The 21,900-nt window shown below is 39.1% G+C and overlaps 1 protein-coding gene across 1 annotated transcript in view; it reads right to left on the minus strand.

Moving 5' to 3' along the window:
- The window catches only part of IPO5 (importin 5), a 43,519-nt gene extending 21,860 nt beyond the window's left edge, over nt 1-21,659 (minus strand). The window contains exons 1-9 of the mRNA XM_042043476.1: nt 21,511-21,659; nt 16,357-16,437; nt 10,642-10,834; nt 10,039-10,141; nt 9,712-9,808; nt 8,599-8,703; nt 5,248-5,370; nt 5,041-5,161; nt 1,536-1,623 (exon numbers count right to left, since the gene is read on the minus strand). Coding sequence (XP_041899410.1) covers nt 1,536-1,623; nt 5,041-5,161; nt 5,248-5,370; nt 8,599-8,703; nt 9,712-9,808; nt 10,039-10,141; nt 10,642-10,834; nt 16,357-16,437; nt 21,511-21,594 — 995 coding nt within the window. The 5' untranslated portion in view covers nt 21,595-21,659. The remainder of the gene's footprint in view (nt 1-1,535; nt 1,624-5,040; nt 5,162-5,247; nt 5,371-8,598; nt 8,704-9,711; nt 9,809-10,038; nt 10,142-10,641; nt 10,835-16,356; nt 16,438-21,510) is intronic.
- Between the last annotated feature and the right edge of the window lie 241 nt (nt 21,660-21,900).

Consider the following 21,900-nt stretch of genomic DNA (forward strand, 5'->3'; position numbering starts at 1 on the left):
AGACTAAGGTTGTAGAGCATAACTTGTTTTCTGATCTGTGCTCACTCTACTTGAGACTTCTAACAAAGAAAAGGAAAATTGTCATTACAAAATCCTTAGGCAGCTTAGCTTAGTATTTAGAAGGACAGAGTTACTCTGCTGACAATAAAGAGAAAATGGCATGCCTTAAGTGGATGATTCAGCATACTTAGTAAGCTGCCTAAAGCAAGCCATCTGAATAAATTTCCACACCCTGAAAGGCCTGATAAGGATTTGAACTTTAATATTCTATTTCCCCTTGAAATTTTACTGACTGAAAAGATTCAAATACTTAACAAACCTGAATGTACTGGTGGTGTCTGACACCTGTATAGCAAAATTTCAACACTGAGGAAACAGATTAAAAGGGTATGGTCTACTATGTGAGGGAGAGAAGAAAGGACAGCTCACTTTCAATTTCATAAGCAAAGAGAACTAAAAAAATTATTTCAAATAAGGCAAAGATTAAATGGATTATTCCATAAATTCCTATGCATCAGTTCTACAGGTGGCTTTACATGCCTGCTATCTATTAGAAGTTGCTCTACAGCTCAGGGTAAACCAACATCTCTTCTATTGTCTATTTTCCTGTGAAGATCTCTAAGTGTTCTGAGATAAACTGTCTCAAAACACTAATTACATCTGAGTCCGGATAAGCCAGGTATGTCTAGGAAGTGTCTAGACTGGTAAATGAGCATCCATGTCTTTATGGAAGTGTGGAGATTGTTACCTCCTACACCTATTTCTGCTTTCTTCTACTTCACTCTAACAGTAGCTGGACAAGAGCAAATGTAACAGGATGCTGTACACAAACCACTATTCCAGTAAAAAGTCGGAGCAAGCTACAAAGCATGCAGGAATAAGCAAATCCAAATGACCGGACATCTTGAGATCTTTCTTGCCTAACACAGAACAAGATAAGCTATTGATAGCCATACCAAGGGATTTAAAATAATAGCAAAATTATAGTATTTTTGAACTAAGTGAAATCCAACAAGGAATCTGCCATGCATGATGATATCTTTCCAAAGTCATCTTTGGAAAGTCATCTAAAACAATGCATTTTCAAGGGCATAGATACAGAGAAATACCAAGAGATTGGTTGTAGATTATCAAACAGGTCAATATGCTTCAACTTGGCTTCCAGCTAATTTCAGGATTAGCCCTCAATTTAGAGGATTAGGAGGCACTGACTTCTGAAGTGAGTAATATAAATAACAGAAAAAACAAAAGCTAAAGGCTTTGGAAAGCTACAGTAGTACAAAACAGCAGAGAAGGGACATGCATTAGACATATTGTCTAATTACAGTAAATACGAAAACTGAAATAATTTACTTCCTTGCTGAACATTACCTAAGTAACCTACATATAAACTGCTCATGACTGAAGAAACAAAATTACAATAGTTATTTGAATAAAGAAAAAGTAATGCACCACAGGCATTTGCATTCTGCAGTTTAAATATGCCTTTAGCCACAGCCTTGATAATATATTGAAACAACTGGTTTCATAATTACCTGTCAAAATCATCATCTGCAAGCTCATCTGCATTTGCCCAATCTTCATCTTCTTCCAAGTCAACCATCATTGCTAACATCTGAGGAACTGAAAAAAAGTTTTAAACTCAGTCTTATCTCTTAAAATATTCTCAAATAACAAGCATGAATTTTAAGTTTTCTCCTTTCAAAAATTTTTGAAGAAAAATATAGCTCTTCTTCCCGTAGCAGATGGCCAAGTCTGTCTAACTGCATCAGCCAATAATTCAGAATTGATTGCCAGAAAAGTATTTCCAGAACATTCAAATTGAGAGTACAAAAATCTTGTGTGTAACTTATCAAGACACAAATTTTTTTTGTAAATCATGACAATTACAAAAAGCAAATTCCTTAGTAAAGTCTACGTTTTTGAAAGAGTTAAAAACAGTATTATATGCCTTAAGAACTCTGATATACTTCCTTAATTTTTCTGAAACTTTGACATCATCCTTTTAACATTTACTAATGAAAGAGACTATCAATTATGAAAGAATACTACAGAACTCTTAGTTTTATTAACGTAATATATTTTGCTAGCTATATGTACAGTGGTCACTTACCATAAAGCTTTTCTCTTACAGTGAGGCCTTGGTCTAGAATTTGAGATTTCCTTTTTTCCACCTAATGCAAATTTTGCTTTTGTATCATGAACATTATCTAGCACATTATAATCCACCAGTTTTCTACTCCTACTTCTGTAGATTGATTCTGTCCATTCTTCTCATTCTAAGTCTTTATAGAGACTATTACAAAATCTCTATCACAGCATTAAGCTACTATGCAATAAACATCACCTATTTTGACGAGTTCTCACAGGAGGAAGGAGCACAGTGCTCTAATTAAGTATGCCAGTTCCTGTGCCCTTCAGAAGCACAAGGGGTGAAAAGCCCACCTTGCACTTTCAAAGCACAGTAAGGCGCTCTGAAGCACTTCTTTACTTTGTATTACACACCAATCGCTCAGAGCAGTTGTTTGAATTTAGTATCATTTATGCAACAAAGTTTCACTTTGACCTGGAAACAAAAGGTTTCAGTCAAATACTCAGCCTTCCACCTTTAACAATCTTTTTTAGGACAGCCTACCACACATCTTGAAGACAGCCATCACAGCTAACTGCCCTTTACAGCAACCTACCTGAAAAACTAGTAGGCATCCAGTAACTGTCCATGCTGTTAATGAGACTTACTGGAACCGATCAAGTATACTGCAACTGCTGAATTTCACAGTATACCCAAACTATTGTAGTCTACCACAGAGGCAACACCCTAAGCAAACTCACCACCACACAGCTGGACAGATCAGAAACTTCTGGTCAACTGACGACATTAAAAAAATATTGCTCACTGACAGCATTGTAGGGCAAGTATCAAGAAAAGATCAAATTATGGATTTATTTGCTTGGTGTGTTTCTGTATTTTCAGGCAGAGAATATTCTACATCTGCAAAAACCTCCAGAGGGCTTTTATATACTATCAAGATAACGGACACTATGATCTCTCTACCATGATGCCCACGTGTTAGAATTTTATATACACTTATTAGACATCAATAAAACGCCAAAGTATTACAGTCAAGAAGTTTGACACAGACACGCATAAGCACGCACATGAGAATCATGTATTGTCACAACACCTATGGAATATGGAAGACAAACATCATCTGACATAAATGCTATGCGGTTCCAAAAAGTCACATCAGTGTTTGTTGCTACTAACAAACAAGGTTGGGAGCAAATTCTCATCCAATGTGCTCTGGCCATAATTGTATCTAGAACCTACAATGTCTTGTTTCTTCTTGATGTTTTATGTGAGTGTGTTTGTCAGTAAGAGTAGCTTCACAAAAAGTTTTTTAAAAAATGTAGAGTGTCCATAGAAATTTCAAAATTGTCCCAAGAAGCCCTCAACATTTAATTAACTTATAAACAAGTTAAGCATAAGCCCACTAAGCCTCCTTCTTTATCAGAGCAACAAAACGCTCTGCAATCCTGTGAGCTCAAGAAGGGAAATCTTAAAGTGGATTCCTGAGCAGCTAACTGGCACACAGGACACACACTCCTAGACCAGCATTGCGCGCAGTAAAACCAGCACAAGATGATAATTTTGCCTAAGTCCCAGTTTTAGCTGGGCGTATCAAGTGATCTAGCAACTTCTCAGTTGAATGAAAACAGAAAACCTTTTAAACTAAGACACAGAGCCAAGACAAAAGCAACCCTCTTTTGCTACCTTTTTATCATTCCCCGAACACAACTGCTTTACTAGCTCTGCAAAATAAATGTTTTTCTCCTTAATGATACATTAATAAGACTAATTTCAGAATGAATTGCAAATGAAATTACAATTCATTCCCATACAGTGCTTTATCTTAATAGAAGTATTTCATTCCTAGGCAGCAACTAGCAACCCAATAATAGGAATACATTCTAAAGAAGTAAGAGGTACTTCTCTTCTGACCAAGTAAGAAGCTTGTAATGATGTGGGGTCAGCAAGTGTCAAGTGTTAATAATTCCAACAAGCTACAGGATGGAGTGAAAATAGAGTGTTCTGAAAATTTACAGATTTCAAAATATGCTCTAAAAGAACCTCTTCTTCAAAAAACTATCGTACTAGCAAACAAAACCTCTTGTCAATATTTTAAACACTTAAGCCAAGCAGATCCAGTTTACAGCATTTTCCAACAGAAGTTTTATAACTTTAGTGACGTCTATACAACCTTCCTCAGCCTGAGTGCACACAAAAAAATTGCCTTCTATGCAAGTGTCAGAAAACAAGCAAGAATTTAGACAAACCCAAGTGTAACAGGGAGGGAAAAGCAGGCTACACTGCTGTGCCAGTGCCCTGATCTAGTCACACAAAAGGTTTAAAAGGCAGAGAAACACCAGTGCAAACAGCACTGATGCTGGGGCTGCCCAGAAGACATTTATTTTTAGCATTTCAAATAATAATGCATGATTTTAAAAGTGCTTCTTCAAAGACTTTACCATCTGCATGTTAAATAGACTAATTAGATTATTTCTATGTATTTATACCAGCATCTGATTTTTTAATTCACAGCTTTAACTCAACATTGATGCTCAACATGCATGCTGAATTCCTTCAGTCTTCGCTTGCCAGCGGCACAGAGTATCTGGCCTACATACCGAACTTCAAACATAGAACTTCAGAACTAAATGCCTTTTTTTTTGTCACAGTAAAATTTTCCAAAGCCAGCAGAAAAGCATTCAAGTAGTGTTTTCCTTGGAAACATCTAATAGTAAGAGTCCACTGTATTTTTATTCAAATTTTTGGTGCTGCATAGACACAGCTTAATTTCTGAAGAGTCATAATAGGAAGGGGGTTACTCCATTAGGTGACATTAAATTGAGTTGTTGTAAGTTACCAGCACCAGCAAACTCTCAGTTAGATGTGGTTTTGCCACTGACCAACTGCAAAGTCAATTTAATACTGTAAAGGATAACTGTTTCAAGAAAGAAAATGAGGAAAATACTTACTGGCTTGTGCAATAATATTTGTATGCCTCCTCAGCATAGCAGCAGCAGTTTCTGACAAGGCCACAATTACTTCAAGCGCCAACTGACGCTGCATGTTACTGAGACTGGCATCTGCACACAACTACAACCCAAAAGATTAGAGTAAATGGTTATAATAGAAGTTTTGGGGTGGAAAAAGTGATTCTTGAAAAACATTCCTAGCTTTACCTTCAGAGTTAGCTGCAAAGTAGCTTCTAAATGTGGTCGTAAATACTTAGGAACAGAATCTGCAATTTCTACAAGGGATTTCAGAACAGAATCATCATTTTGGTAGCAGGAATCATTTAGAGCCTATAAAAAGGTAAGATGGAGATAAGATTAAATAAAAACAAACAACATTATGAATACGACCAGTGTTATAGAAGGAATTTCATTAATTGTATTGTTGTTTCTCTGAACAGCTTCATTTAGCATTAGTAGATAAGTAGCCAAAGCCTTAGGCCACAAGAACTGACCAGAGTAAACTTTTTGTTAAAACTAATGCTTCTAACAATGAACTAGCTGATTCCAGCATATACAAGCAGAATGAAGAAGACAAGAATCAAGCAGACAATTCCAAAAGAATGAAGTAACTTAATCAGAAGATCAGCCCTGCAACAGTGAAAACCAGCAAGAAACCAAGAGACCACCAACCAGAAATAAATGGCTGGGGACTGGGCCATCCGGGCACATGTACAATTGAGAGGCATGAATTGGGATAGGGGTCCCTCTCTGAAGGCACCAGCTCAAGCTGTAACCTGAGAACTAACAGGATACAATTAACTGGAAGCCTTCACTCTGGCTTTAAGCAGGATCCTAGAGTCAGACCCTGCTACAGTGACCTGTGTGCATAAATCCATAACAGGATACCATGCAGCATCCAAAACGACAAGTTTTCTACAACTACGTTATGGCTCACAATGTTCAAATCTAACACTGCAGACACTCAGAAGGAATTAAGGTCACACATCAGAGGCTCCAACATGCAAAACCACCGAGTTCTGACAAGAACAACTTCAAAATCCATTTAAAAGAAAGTAACTCTGGCCAGAAGAAGGAAAATGAGCCTAACTCCTCTTTTGCCTGTTACATAAGAAAAGTTTTGAATAGCCTATGCTTATAGGCACCAGGAATCACAAGATTAAAGAGGTTTTTTCCAGACATCACTCCAGAGGCACCAAATTAGAGCAGACCTTTCAGCTTTCAGTCACAGGACATGGAAAAGAGAAAAAGAAATCAAGCTTTTTGCAACCATCTTTCCTAACCCACATCCATATTCTGAAAAGTAATTTAAAACTTACTTTTAACTGATCAGGGTGATATTTTAGTGCCAAAACAGAACACAGTTACTCAATGGTGTTAGAATCTAGAAGTAAACAAGGCTCCAAAGAAAAAAGTCTTTAGACACACTTCTGGGGTTTTGAAAAGAATTTTCATTAGCAAGGTATTTTATGCCTTCCTAATGTTGAAACATTTTTTGAAGTGAGTAACTGAATGATTTTTAATATTTAAGTCTAGAATTCAACATTTTTGATAACGGCACTTATATAACCCACACTTTCAATACAGAAGCAGCATCTTCTAGTACCAGAAATTTTCTGGAAAAATCTGGAAAAAAAAAAAATCTGTCACGGTTAGGGCCTTTTGGTCTAATAGCTACCACATCCTCTGATTCTCTCAAAGGATAATGTAATATTTACTGGAAGTTTCTGCAAAACTGTATTTTATACCCACTGCAGCTCTGACAATTTTTTAAAGCAAGACTGGTTTTCTGAAGAAAGCAGCTCAAAGTGAAAAGTGAGCCCTAAAAGGCAGAGGCACTTTCCTGTAGTATCAAACAACATCCAGGGAAGTCAGTAAAGTTCTATCTGCTTTTACCTCCAGTGCAGGATAAAGCTTTGGGTAAAAGTTTCAACTGTCAGTTTTAAAAAAGTTTTAGAAGTTCAACTTCCAGCATAACTATTATAGATCTTGTATTGAAAGAACTGATATGCCAAGTCAGAATTTTATTTTTAGCTTTTTTACTGCGTCAGTATTTCAACAAAATTAATTTCAACAGCAACAAAAAAAGCATCCAACTGCCTCCAAAGGTCACTCACCACTATTCTAACACATTCCTATTTATAAATTCGGATCTTCATACCCTTCTTGTGTTACCACAGCCAGAAAATCTAGTTTTTCCTGGAGTAAGTACTTCAAAAAGACAGATTTCATAACACAGCTCTGTGCTCTATATTTGCAAAATAAAGCTTGAAAAAGCAAGCTGAGTGCATGTGTTTTTATGGTGTCTAAATAGTCTAACAGTAGCACTGAAAGTTATAGCACACAGAGTGGGCTATTAGCCCAAAATTTAAAACCCACACATTATTTAAGTGCCAAACATCAAGACAAATGGCATGACCACCCCAAACCCTGCCTCACCCACACTTACACAGTACTGTGTAGCCAAGGTCCTCTCAGGCAGTTACAACTTTTAAACAAAATTGTTACTGACAAAGGCACAGACAGGGACTAACCACCAAATAAAGACCTCAATATCAAAGCACTTAACTTATACGCACTAGAATAGCCCATTTTCAAGTTCAGATGATTTGAATAAATTCCTCTCAGTTTCCATTTAAGATCAAGCAGAATTCCATCAGTTGCAGACACCAGTAGATTTGGCACAATTTTTCTTCAGCTTGCCACAAAGCAGACGCAGTTTACAGTTCACACTGTCAACAGGAACCTGCTGTTCTGACTGTAGTGAGAAGTCTGTCTTTAATGTAAATTTAGCCTAATTTAAAATCATCAGAAGTTCACATCCTCTGTTATCATAGGTACTTAGTTGCTTCCACTGTTTCTCGACATAGAAAGGGAAGTGTACTGTGAAATTGTTATCCTTCAGAGCTCAAACCATTCCTGTCTCTGGTTTGGTTTATAATAGGCTTCTCTGCAAAATTCTTACACTAGAATTTCAACTTCTGCTGAAATTCATCCATCTAAGAGATCTAATCCAGCCTCAGAAATTATATGAAGCTTAAAATGGCATTTTATTTGCAATTTCCTAATTAATCAAACAATAAAGATAATTTCTACAGACTCTCTTTCTCAGTCTGAGAATCTATGTTCAGAATAATTCTGTTTTCCTCTAAATTGAAGAGATACAGGATATCACAGGTCCATGAATTCCCCCAATTACAGATTACGTCAAATCTCAGGGTAGCCTGTATTTAAACTGTATTTCAATACCATGGTTAATTTAAAAGCTGTATGATTTTGACCTATATACCTTACAAAGAATTTTAACTCATTTGTCTCTGTAACACTGCGTAAGTTAATCAGCACTGAGCTGTTTTCCTTAAAACCCTATCAATTATCCTCTGTTTGCAAAATTCCTTATTAGTCTCCCCTTTATCTCGCTGGCGACTGTCTGGCTAACAGGCTCAGTTAATTCAGGTCTCAGCAAAAATTCACGAATTTGCAGACCAATAATTTACATTTGGTACAGTCAATACAGACAGTAACGACACATTAAGTGTTACTTGTTTGGTTGCTTACCTGCAAGATTCCAGGTAGCAAGTCTGCAAAATGTTTAAGAAGGGGAGCATTGAGCTCATTAGCAAGCACAAAGGCAGCTGCAGCTCTAGCAGACAAAGTCTTGATCTAGAAGACACGATTGGAGAAAGAAATGTGAGGAACTAGTACTAAAACATGCTTTTGTTAGTTTTCAACATGGGATTTTACATTTTACTTCAAATTATGGTAAAGTGATAATGAAGACCGTCAGCATCTATGCTGTCTACAATACAAAAAGTTTATCATATTATGAGCTGGCAAGTATTCCCTAGTTTTTGTTTTGGTGGTTTTCATTTATGGAAAGAAAACAGGAAAAAAACCCTATTGTTTTCAACTTCCATCAAAACTTCAAATCTGCATGCAAGTGTCAGTCTCATTTTTCAAGAAGAGTGATCTAAGTGTTTAAGACATGCTTCTTTAAAGGCATGACTTGTGGTACTTTAGAAAATGTTACTCAGTTGACTTTCAAAGGTCAGAAAAAATAATCCACGGGGAAGCAGCAAACTGAACCCATATACCACAGCAGGGTTTCCTATCCTTGCCCAGCATTTTCCACAACAAGAGAAACATTTTCAAAGTACAATTCTCTGCACAAATCAATTAATTTGAAGCCTTCCAAAAAAGAAAGGCTGGCTTACACACCCTTAGAGCAAAACATGCATGAACAGTTCAAGAAGCTGTCGTATATTCAGAATTTTGAGACATACCATGTACAGATACTGTATGTAGAGACACTACAGACTTATAAACACAAAGGCCAGAAAAGAGAATTTAACAAGGAGTTTCTGACTCCTCAATGCTGCTGGCTAAAACCCTCTGCTTGGGGCCACTGCAACTGGGTTTCTCCTAGCATAACTAGGGAAGAATCTGGGCCTAAGCAACACAGATATGAGCAGCCAGTCAGCTTCAAGACCATGAAAGGGTCTGAGCCTTTTGTTTTGCAGCAGGCATAGTCAAAACTCTGTATGTACATCAGTTTCAGGTAATGCAATTCTCTGGCTGAAATCTATGGTTTAACCTTCATGTTTGAGACTACTGCACTGAGTTCCTATGCTCAGAATGTATTAAAAACCCAAAAGAACATAAAGGTCTTACTGAGGGGTGCTCCTGATCTTGCATACACTGAACCAGCATTCTCTTAATGACGTCCAAATAGTGTTGCTGCTGATTCCCAAAAATTCCAGGAAAATTCCTAAGGATAAGAACAAAACATTAATAAAACTTCACACAAGTTAAGGTTAAACTACTATTTCAAACTTATCCATTGTTTAAGTTACAGATTGTAACTATACATGTTAGAGTTAAGTAAGCCACAATACAACAAAATAAATGAAATAAATATGATTGCTAGTTAATTAAGTTGTAACAGTTTTTCTTATATTTTCAGACATGATTTTGCTATCCTACAAAAAAGTAGCTTACCAGAAAATATGTAGAGCAGCCTCGCGCAATCCCACATTTTGAGAGCTGACAGAGTCAAATAAGAATTTCAGAACTTCTGGCCACTGGTTGTTGCCATCTTCATCTACATTAAATACAACCAAGTTTTAGGATAAGCAAACTTCAGAGTGGTGAGATCTCAACTGTGCAGGAAAACCAGTCATCACTACTGAAATTAATTTAAAAGACCCTGAAGACATGCCTAAGTCACAAGGTAAAATATTGTGAAATGTTCTATCTAAAAACACTATAGAAGATGATCTCTATTTGCTGCTATATAGCAGCACTCAAAAAAAGAAACTGATGCAATGTTCTGCATAATTTATGACAACTGACACAAAACTGGGTTTATAAACCTTAATACAATTTCACCTAAACTTGAGCAATTTAAAAAACAGAGTTTAAGAATCTTATTTTTATCTGGTTAAGGATAATGTGAACAAATATTAGGTTCTGTTACAAGCCATGGAATCAGTTAGCACATCATGTGCAAACACCTCAGCCGGACTAGACAACAAGAGATACAAATACAACTATCAATACACAAATGTGTTACCACTATATCAACTTATATAAATAAATTACCTATTAAATTCCTGGCCAATTCAGCAACTATGTCACATATTTTCTTTCTCATAGTGGACTGTACTTCTAACTGGATGAAGAGCAGCAATTCACTTTTGACTGATGTCTGATCCTCAGGTGACAGAGCTGGATAAACTTCTTCAAATGCAGATGACAACAGGCGGCGCAGAAGGACAGCTGCCATCTGCCGAGCCTGTTGAAGGAGAAGTATGTGTGTGGAAGTGTTTGATACGATAATCACGCTCCTACAAGGGAACACTGACATCATGCTTCCAAATGACACTTCCATTGTGTACACTTCTTTGGTGAATGGAATACTTCTCAAGCAATAGATGACAATTATCGTAACAAAAAAAAACCATACTAAAGAAACATAAGCTAACAACCATGTTTCTGACAATTACAGCTTTTCAAATAAATAACCATAGTACTGAGGTATTTAGGATTTTTCTACAGCTGAACCTCAGACATATTTTGTGGCAAGTTAAGGACTCAGCTGTATTATTGAAACATCTTTAAAGCATGCATTCTTTCTATTTTAAATGGTCTAATGAGGTCATTATAATCCAGACAGGTTTTTTTGGATTAAAAAGTGACTTATTGGGACAACTTTGTCAGATAATTAACCTGTAAACCCTCCTTCACTTTCTCAAACAACTAAATTTAAAGCTAGATTCAGGAACCTACAGTTAGAATTTGGCAAATAAAACTCTTCTCTGAACAATAAAAAAGCCACATATGCAAAAAAAACCCCAAATCAAAATCAAAACAAAGCTTTCAGAGTTTTGCAGCCCTAGGACGAAACTTTTTTCTTCAAACTTGAACGTAAGCATAGGAACCTCAATACCACATATTAAAATCTTGTTTCCTGTATTCATACACCTATTCTACAACAGTATCATTTACATATCTGTATTATTTACAATTGTACATGAACTAGAAGCAAAAAACATTGCTTAATAATTCAAAATTAATAGAGCAACACATACACTAAAGGCAAAAAGAACACGAAGCACTCTGAATAACTTAATAGAATGTTCACCAACTAGTATTTCTTTAAGGACACACAGTAACTAAAAATCACCACTGAAACTTGTGAAGTTTAACAAATGTAACAAAACCTTATGTGTGGTAAATTCTCACAAAAAATAATCCAAACTCAATTTTTTTTGTAAGGTATTCTTATTTAATGTGCACTTGAATGACAAACAGTTTCATTTATAAGCCTTTGAAATTCAAAAACATTCAATGAGCAGCAAAAGTAATCAATTCCAATTTCTCAATTATATTATTACAGCATAACCTATAGATGTGAAACACAAACTGCTGCAAAGTGTCAACTTCTAACATATCCTTTAAATATCAGGTATTGCTAGAACATCACCCAAGATACTATTCTTATGTTCTACAGTCTCCAGACTCACTGTGTCTTTTTCTAATCTACCCAGCTCTCTTCTGTACAGCTAAAGAGTAGCACACACAAAGTGTCTCAGTACCAGCAGAAGGAAAGGTGTAGAACTGGACGCAACTCTTGATCATTCCTTATCTCCTCCTCACCATCTCCAGCATGGACTAAGGCCACCACATATGTAGGATTAGCTCTTCCCTAGTAGATCTAAGGAAGGCAGCAGGTGAACAGTCACAGTGCCCACCTGTGCTGTAGTTCCATCAGAAGCCAAGATTCTCTACCAATAGGCTGTCACACCAGGAACATGAGTTTGGAAGGACATTCTTTCCTCACTGCCTGTGGGAATCTCACTAACAGTGTGTCCAAAAACTTAATGGTACGGCAATATAATGGTATCTTTCCTTCTCCCATCCCTTGGAGCACCAACATTGGGAAAGATTAAATTTTTCCTCATTAGTATGGTAAACTTACATAGAAATGCCTTGAGTGGGGAGCAAGTTTACTGGGACTAAACGCAGCACAAACTCTGGTGTTATGTCTTCCCTTACTCAAGGCATTGCGCTTCAGTACATATTTCCTGACATCAGATAATGACTGAACTCGCATTGTATTATATTCTTTCATGAAGTAATAATAGGTGGACAGACAGGGAATAGAGGTTGAGACTACATGCTTTACAAAAACAAGAATTTCAAACTCTGAAGAATTTAAAATAAACAGACTGATTGCAAAGTAAAAACACAAGTAGCAAGGCATACAAAAAGACACAAGATCAGCACATGAATTATCTCCTGGTTATAGTTACTAGCTTAGTAAAAAAACAATCCCTGAAATCCCTAAAGCAAAGTCAAGTGTTTGAAGCAGTGACAAATGAGCATCTGACTTCTAATAATAAAAAATTGGCATATTTTCCTCAACAGATATTCAGTTACATATGAAAACTATCATTGTCAATTTAATTATGACAAACATGGCTGAATTAATGGCACCTCCTGGGCTGTTTCTTCTACTCTAAGAAAGAATATATGTATTTTTCACACACCCCAAAGGTTCTTTTATGCTTAAGTATTTCAAGATATTTACTCAAACAAGCATTTTAAAATCCTGCAATTTAGTGGCAATAGCTTTTAATGAGGAGAGGAACAATATAAAGCATACATCCCAAAGAAGAAATTCCAGCTACCAATGAAGCATAAAAAGAGCACATTTTTCCCAGCATTGGGTCTTCTGCATGTCTAAATTACTGAGAGGCTCACATGCAACTGAGGTGTCAAAGTTATTAATATAAAAAGTAGTCATAATACTCAAATTTCAACATATTGCTTCTTATTAGTAGAATTTGCAGGGTGTTAAAAATGTTTTAGTAGTTTAGGGATGATGGAACCAAGGCACAAGAAGAAAACGAATTTGCTAAACAGGGCAGCAGCAGAATTATGAACAGCAATCTGGGACACCATGCTCTTCACCGGTATTCAAAGCATCCACATAACCCTACAAACTTCGTAAGAAAAGGTCTGACTAGCCTGTGTAGCACTGTCACGGTGAATTTTACTTTTGTTTCACTGTTCCTTTCAAGTCCTCAAGGAAGAAAACATGCAGGGATGGAAGTAAAGAACATTTAGGACATGATCCAAAGATGGACTTGCACAATGTCATTATGGGAGCTAGTCCTATGTGGAATTCAAAGCACAGAGTGCCCAAGGTCCACAGACAACCCAAAGGCAGAACTGTGGTGCATCCTTAGGCTGCCTTCTTTCCCAAAAGCTGATCAGGAAGCTGTCCACAACAGCAGTCTTCAAACTAAGAAATGCATCCCTTCATGTGACAATACGGGCAGAGGTTGGGGAGAGGTCAGGGCCCTCCAAGAAGACTATGAATACAGCAGAAACAGTTTTACAGAGCATTTGTTATTTTATCAGTCATCTGTAAATTAGGACACAATCAAAACCTGCCAATCCAGAGATAACCAAGAAGAAATAAATGCAGGAGAAAATGCAGAACTTCCGCTCCTCTCAAAGATTTATGCAAAGTAACAGCTTCTAACATCTAAGACAAGTCCTAGGAATAAAACAAGTCAAATAAACTGTGAATATAGATCACCTTTCTGTACAGCCTTTTAAAATGCAGTTGCATAGAAAGCAGAGTCCTAACTTTGTAACAGTGAGACAGGAAGTAAGGACCTGGGTCCAAGCCCCTCCTCAGACTGAGGTATACAAACTAGCACATTACCGGGCACAGAAGTGTTCTAACTGTTCAGTCAGATGCTTCCCTGCACTTCTGTGAACAGCGTTGCTTTGCTATTAGGAAAGGATGAAATAAGAACAGAGGAAAAAGGTGACTCCATAGTTCAGGCATCTGGTTAGGAGAAAACCTGTTATACAGTTAGTTAAAAGAGTTATTCCTAATCTAGTTTAATGGTGTTTTCTATGTCAAATGCAAAGGGTACTGGGAGCACGATCTGCATCCCTGTTTTTCTACTTAAATGCCAAAACTACTGGCTTGCAGAGCCAGGATTTCCACAACTGCTGTCTGAATAGTCCTACAAATCTTGTACTCTCTACAACACAGACACCCAACTCACGCAAACAGGATGGAGTATTTTCTTCAGCCTAGTTTTCCAGCAAGGAGGTAAAGCAATACAGAGGCTTCGGGATGAAGAGGGATCTGAATCGAACTTTCACATAGCCTGGACAAGGGATATTTAAAGTTCTGAAGCTCCTTCCAGCATCCTGTGTTTGGCGGTGCTGGTACATTCAATGTGCTCAGAGAACGCGTACCAGGCCCAAAGCTCTATCCACTGGTGACACGCAATACTCTGCTCAGCATTTGGATCCATATAAAACATATGGAGAAATTACCTGTGATACCAGCACCATATTAAATATGCACAGAATGTTTCCCAGCATGTTTATATGCAGTGTTTAGATTGAGCATGGGAATTACTTCACTTAAGCTCTAATTAGGCTACTAAGTACTTGGATTTACAGGGAAGAGAGGGTGCTTGCAGGTTTCATTAATCAGGATTTTTTGAGTCCAGCACCTAATGTTTACTTATGTTAAGAGCTAACATTTAAACCTTTCTCTGATTAATCCATTGGTGGAGATAAATGTCAAGTTATTCTACAAATGTTAGCCTTTGATGTCTTTGGCAAGAGTAACTTCTATAGGTGAAAAGTTTTTTGTGTACTTTGCAAGTTGGAATCCAAGTCATTGGCAAGATTCCTGCATTTTACACTGGGTTATTTCCTTAGCTGATGTAAAGGGAATAAAATCAGCAAACACATGGAAAAACTATTTATTTACACTTTGTAGTAACACTGATCTACACTTTTCTATCATTTGCAACATCTCAGAGGGGCAGAAAGGAAAACTAGATACCTCTTATGCAACGAGGTGCTAGTACAATATTGAAGGTTTCTGACAGAAGAACACAACTTTGTAGATCGATAAGCATCAGTATGGGTAAGCTGATACTTTCTTAGCATTAAAAAGCACAAATGGCAACTAACTCTAAATTGAATACAGTCTACCAGGAGAAATTGTTATCTATAGAGAAACAGCACACTTAGGCTCTAAGAATATTACTCAGGAATTCTATATGCTACGTTCTTCCAATGCTCAGTAAAACTTTAAATCTGAAAACCTGAAAAAGTAAAACATTTTTACTTTTAAGTGACTCTAAAATTTGTAATATCTTGAAAGCTTAGTAGTTCTTCACTGCTTATCCAAGTGAATAATAGTTTTACCAGTAAGTACTTTTAACTGATTGCTAAAGTTGTGAGCCTTTACAAAACCAAGGAGCAACTAAAAGGCACACTTACTTTATGCCCAGATTAAAAAATATGTATAATGCTCAGACTGCTCTCCACTCACTCTAGAATACTGCTAGACGACCTAAGAAGCACTTTAAGTTTCAGACAACACACAAGTTTAACATGTTTAGGCACAGGACCCCAAATGGAAATAATTTCTCAACTGTAACTTGAAGAAACATGACAGTAAGTCACATACTAGTTACACATTTAATGAAAAATAACATTCATTACACAAAGCACACAACAGAAAACAATGGAGATCCAAGCAGTTGCTTACAAAAAACTAAATATCCTACACTAAAAAGTCTCAGCTAGTGAATTAGGCAACAAGATGAGAAGATGAGTGATCCCTCAACAAATGTGCAGTAAATTAAGATACTTTAGTTAACGCCAAACTTGCTCATTTATCCCAAAATGATCAACACTGATTTCTCCCCCCCTTCTCCAAGTCACCCTGAAAATCTGCACAAATCCAAGGTTATTGAGCCATACCTCCTCGGGAGTAGCATTGTTCCTGATTGCCTGCAGGAGGTAAGTGATCTTTGATGGGCCCGGAATAGTCTCGTAGGTCTCCTGCACAAAAAGAGATGCAGCTTATTATAAACATTTATTGGAAAGCATGTGTTAAGCACTAGTATGAATTGACTTTCCTTTTAAAAAAACATCAGTATCCATCCAATCTAAAAAAAATAACATAGCAGAAAAAAAAATTAAACCTATCAAAATAAAAATTTATGACCTATTTTAAAATTATGAGTAAAATCTTAGTTATCTGGTAAGATCTGTCATATTGGAATGATCTACGTATGCATGACTTGCCACTTAGGAGATTAGTTACAAAACATGAATAGAACATAAACTCATAGAAATACAACATACAGCAAACATATCCTACTGGGAATCCATCATAGCTTTTATCATATCAAAGAATTAAAAATTTTGGAAGCCTGAGACCAAGCTGTGGCCAACAGGTGAATAATCACAGACAAATGCATAGTCCAAAAATTTGATCAGCTCTGGTTTTGAACCTTTTTGTACCTTCTACAATGTTATGTGGCAGCCACACATCTCAACCACACATTTTGAATAAGAACATCTTATTTTTAAACACCTGAATTTATTTTTAAACTTTCTGAATTTCAGAAGGAGAGGCTATTTAGTCTCCTCCTTAGGAAAACCCTCTTAAAAAAACGAAAAGTTTAATGAAAAGTTCAGTTACGTTGTCTTACATGCTTCTGGCACGCATTTTATTCATTACTCCTTTTAAAATTACCTTGTTACTTAGAAGCTAGAGTGAAAACAACTTTTGCTATCCAAAACACGGTATATGCGAGCACTGTGAAACTCTAAATGCTTTTTTTAAAATACACTAAACCTATGTAGGTAGGAGCAGAAGAATTACAAGCTAAATAGCAACACCTCATAACATTCAGCAATAGTTCTATACTTATTAACTTTGAGTTACTTTTTGTGGACAGTCTTGAAGAAGAATTTCTTCACCCTTTCCAAATATTCATTATCCCATCCTGAACTCAAGGAATGAGTCTACTCTGCAAAGCTCAGGCTCACCTCCATCAGTTCTCTGCCTGCTTACTTCTCATTTGCAACACTGCAGCAGCTACTTCCAATACTCTAACAAACTCTTACACACCTTGACAGGGTACCTGCTATTTTCAATAAGGTAGTTTTGCATTTAATATTAGACATCATCTTCCTCCCCTTGCTGTACCTGCTTCCTAGTAGGCCTTCTTCACAAAGTCAATCTTCATTTCATATTCTCTCTAGTTGCCAATATACACTCACCGTCAATGAGACTCTGAATCCCCAATGAATCCCTGCATTTAATCTAATCATTTCATGGAGACTGCAAAATTAAATGAGGTTTAGGGTCAGAATAGAAAGTCTTCTCAGGTTAATCTCTTCCATGAACATATATATTTATATTGCACTATTATCTACAAATACGAAAAATAATACAAAACCATGAAGGTTCCCTAAACCCAAGCCCATCATGGACTTGAAGTTATGCTTTCACAGAGAGCTGAACCACAGTAAAAGCTGGCTTCCCTCATGTCAATTCTGGTAACCATAAAATTCTATTTTGTGTTGTTTAACTCACTAAAAATGGCAGCAACCTAAGCAGTTGTTCAATGGTATAACTGTCAATTCAGTAAACTCAATTCAGAGGATGCTAAAGCAAAGGGGCACGAGGAATACATGACCAAACACAGAAGCTTCCCTCTGAGCTGGTGGCAGTCTTCTTTGCAGGCCCTACCTATCTTACTACCAGTCTTGCCCACACCCTAACTATGTACCTGGATTCTGCTACATCTTACTGTATTCTTTAAGTTTACAGTTATTTCCCCAGTGACCTTATACAGAAGTACAAATTTCTCACACACCATGACCAACTTTCATAACACAGGCAAGAAAATGCCTATTATCTACACTTACTACTCATGTTCTCCCAAACCTGAGAAATGCACTTTATAAAAGAGCATAAAATCACCCAAATAAAGTAAATAAAAGTTTCTCTATTAGAAGATAGACACATGAGTAAGAGGAAGACAGGCTTTCATAGTCAACAGACAACATTACAGGACAGATGGTAAAATGAACCAACCAGATTGCAATCAACTAGACAGGTTAAGTTATGAGCATGCTAGGTCATATACATAATCACAGAATGTTTTGGGTTGGAAGGGACCTTAAAGATCATCTAGTTCGAAACCCTCTGCCACAGGCAGGGATACCTTCCACTAGACCAGGTTGCTCAAAGCCCCAGCCAACCTAGACTTAAATACTTCCAAGAATGGGACATTACAGCTTCTCTGGGCAGCCTGTTCCAGTGCCTTATCATCCTCACAGTGACAAATTAACTCCGTTTATCTAAGCTAAACCTGCCCTCCTTAAGTTTAAAGCCATTGCTCCTTGTCCTATCTCTACATGCCCTTGTAAAAGCCCCTCTCCCACCCTTCTTGCAGGTCCCCTTTAGGTACTGGAAGGCTGCTCTAAGGTCTCTCCAGTCTTCTCCAGGCTGAACAACCTCAACTGTCTCAGCCTGTCTTTCACAGGAGAGCTGTTCAGTCCCTCCAACCATCTTTGCGACCCTCCTCTGGACCCACTCCAACAGGTCCACGTCCTTCTTGTGTTAGGGGCCACAGAGGTGGACACAGTACTCAGGTGGGGGTCTCACAAGAGCAGATTATACACATATAGATCCACACACATAACATGAGTTTGGAATCATCAGGCTTTCTTCTTCATCCTTTTGTTTTAACAGCTTTTACTACAATCCTCCCAAACAGTATATGACTCTTCATCTCCATCGAGTTCAGTCTTCAACTGAACACTCCTCATTCTTATTTCAATGACCAAACCTATCTGAAATACCCTGAGTCTGCTTAGTTCCCTGTCTATCCATTTCTCATTCTGACTGGTTTTCACTGGATACAAATGAAAACCTGCTATTCAATTTACCTGCAGTTATTTGAATCCTTTATGTTTTCAATACTACCTTCCAACAGTAAGCACACTTTGAAGAACTGACTGGACTATGCTAATGTTTAAAACCAAGTATGAGTCCTGTATGACTTTAGGAAGCAAGTATTTTAAAGGCTATGCAATACTTTTATCCAAAGAAATCTTACTTCAATAAATAGACAACTTAAGTCCGTCTAGCTGCACTGTAGAGATATATTTGTGTTTCTACGTAAAAGTTCATTAATTCACCATGAAGACTAAGGGGGGGTTCTTCACAGCCATGCATGGTAGAAAATAATGAGACAACAGGCATAAATTGAAAAAATGAGGTTCAGACTGGTAGAGGTTCAGACCTCTCTGTCCTAATGAGGACAGTCAAGCAGGAGTGAGTAACTCAAAGAGCTTGTGCAGTCTCCATTCTTAGAGGTTTTCAAGAGTCAGCAGGACAAAGCCCCAAGTGACCTGATCTGACCTGATAGCTGACACTGCTTTGAGCACCACAGACCTCCTGAGGACCCTTCCACTCTGAATGATCCTAAACCGTAAAAGTATTTGCAGCACACCTTGGAAATATGCAGAAACTAATACCAAATTCAGTGCTATTCAATAAGTAAAAAGTTATACTACTCCTTGTATTTTTATAGGAAACTAACAGACTAACAGAAAAGATTGGGTATCAATTAAGGTTTCTTTTTCTGATTGACTATAGTGCATATGTATCTATGAAGATTAAAAACAACTCAGTTTCAAGCAAGTTGCTGACAAAATACGCCAGTTGTAAGAATCTGTGTTTCAGAGTTTTTATCCAATGTTTTATTTCATAGGCATTACAACATAGCTGCGCTATGAACTTGCTTTGATATAATTCCAATAAAGTTCAAAATGTTTTTAGAGATGTTTTTAGGTTATATGTAAGCAGTTGAGAAGAGCAAGAAATTCAGCTCCCAGAGAATGGCCTCCATTGCAGCTCTCTGTTCAGGAATGTGGGAAAAATTCCTGCTGACTCTCTAGAAAATGTAGTTATCAATACCGAACTTCACTAGCTTTCTAAAAATTTATGTCTCCTCTCCTTCCCACTCTCGATTCATATTTGAGGAATTTCACTGCAGCATCGGGAATAATGCTTTTTATTCTTCACCAAACAATGCGCTGAACTCTGCTGACCGCTGGAGTGATGAGAGCGATAAAAGACCCGATGCAGCCATGCAGCGGGAATTCATGCTAAACCTAGACGCTGGTATTTAATTCAACGGGAGAGATTCCCCACCAGGCTTGACAATGGAGCCTTAAGCATGACAGAGAGAAAGAATTAACGTGGCTTAGCCGCCACAAAGAATTTCAGCTGAAACAACACGTCTGAAAACTTTTTGCTGATAACAAGAGAGACTCAGCATATTGAAAACACTTCTTTTGGGTGAAATACTTCTTAGCTGACGAAACACTTGAATACAGACGCGGCCGTTCCGAAAAGTTAAAAAACCAAACTACTGGGCGGCAACAGAGAAGGACCTCAGTCCCGCTCCTGCCGGCCAAGTTGGGGCGGGGGCACGGAGCCCCTGCAAGGGGCGCTTCGGGAGCGCACACAAGAGCACTTCCATCGCGCCAGGCACCCGCTCTGACCTCCTTCGGGAAACGCCTCCGCTCCCGAGCCACTGAGAGCCGGCCCCCCTACACGCTACTGCCGCCACCGACATGTGCCCCCCCCCCCCCTGCGCGGAGGGGCCGGGGCCGCGCTCCGTCACGCCAGGCGGCTCAGGCGGAGCCAGCCATGGGCAACAGGGACAAGCAGCCCCTGGGGACTGTCCCACACGGCCCCGGGGGGGCGGTCTCGAGGCGGGCAAGGGGAGAGAGCGGTGCCGGACACGCCGGGGCGAGCGCCGAGGGGAGTAACGGGACCCTTCGCGCCCTCACGGGCCAAGGGCCGGCGCGGGCCCTGCGCCCGCCAGGCAAAACGGCCGCCACCGCCCGGCCCCGCCGCGCAGACCGGGGGAAGGCCCGGGCCGCCCCGGCGGCAGCTGGTGCCGCTGCTCACACGTGGGGCTCGGCCGGCCCCGCCGCCTCCCTGCCCCCCTCCCTTCCTCCCTCCCTCCCTCCCTCCCTCCAGCGAGGCCCGGCGGGTCTGACAGGCCGTCTCGGCGGCCGCTGACGCGGCGGCCCCGTTACCTCGGCCTGCTTGCGGACCGCATTGTCCGGGCTGAGCAGGTTGCCGAGGAGGGCGTAGAACTGCTCCTGCTCCGTCGCCGCCATTGCTGCGAGAGGGAAGGAGAGGGAGGAAGGGGGAGCGCCGGCCGCGCCGCCGGCGGGGGAACAAGGGGCGGGGCCGCAGCGCCAGCCGCGCTCCCATTGGCTGCGGCGCACGGAGCCTCGCCCCCGATTGGCCCTGCCTCCCTTTGACGTCCCGGCGGCTCGGGGCGAGGCGGGCAGCGGGGAGCGGCGGCTCAACCGACCCCCAATGGGGGTTCGTCTCCTCGCGTGTCATTGGTGCGCCGCCGCGCAGGGGGCGGGAGGCAGGGGCGGCGGAGCGCTCTGATTGGCGGGCGGTGCGGGCAGCCG

Source organism: Corvus kubaryi, unplaced genomic scaffold (assembly GCF_017639235.1).
Source record: "Corvus kubaryi isolate FWS band 111438036 unplaced genomic scaffold, C.kubaryi_AGA036_p1.0 133, whole genome shotgun sequence".
NCBI lineage: Eukaryota > Metazoa > Chordata > Aves > Passeriformes > Corvidae > Corvus > Corvus kubaryi.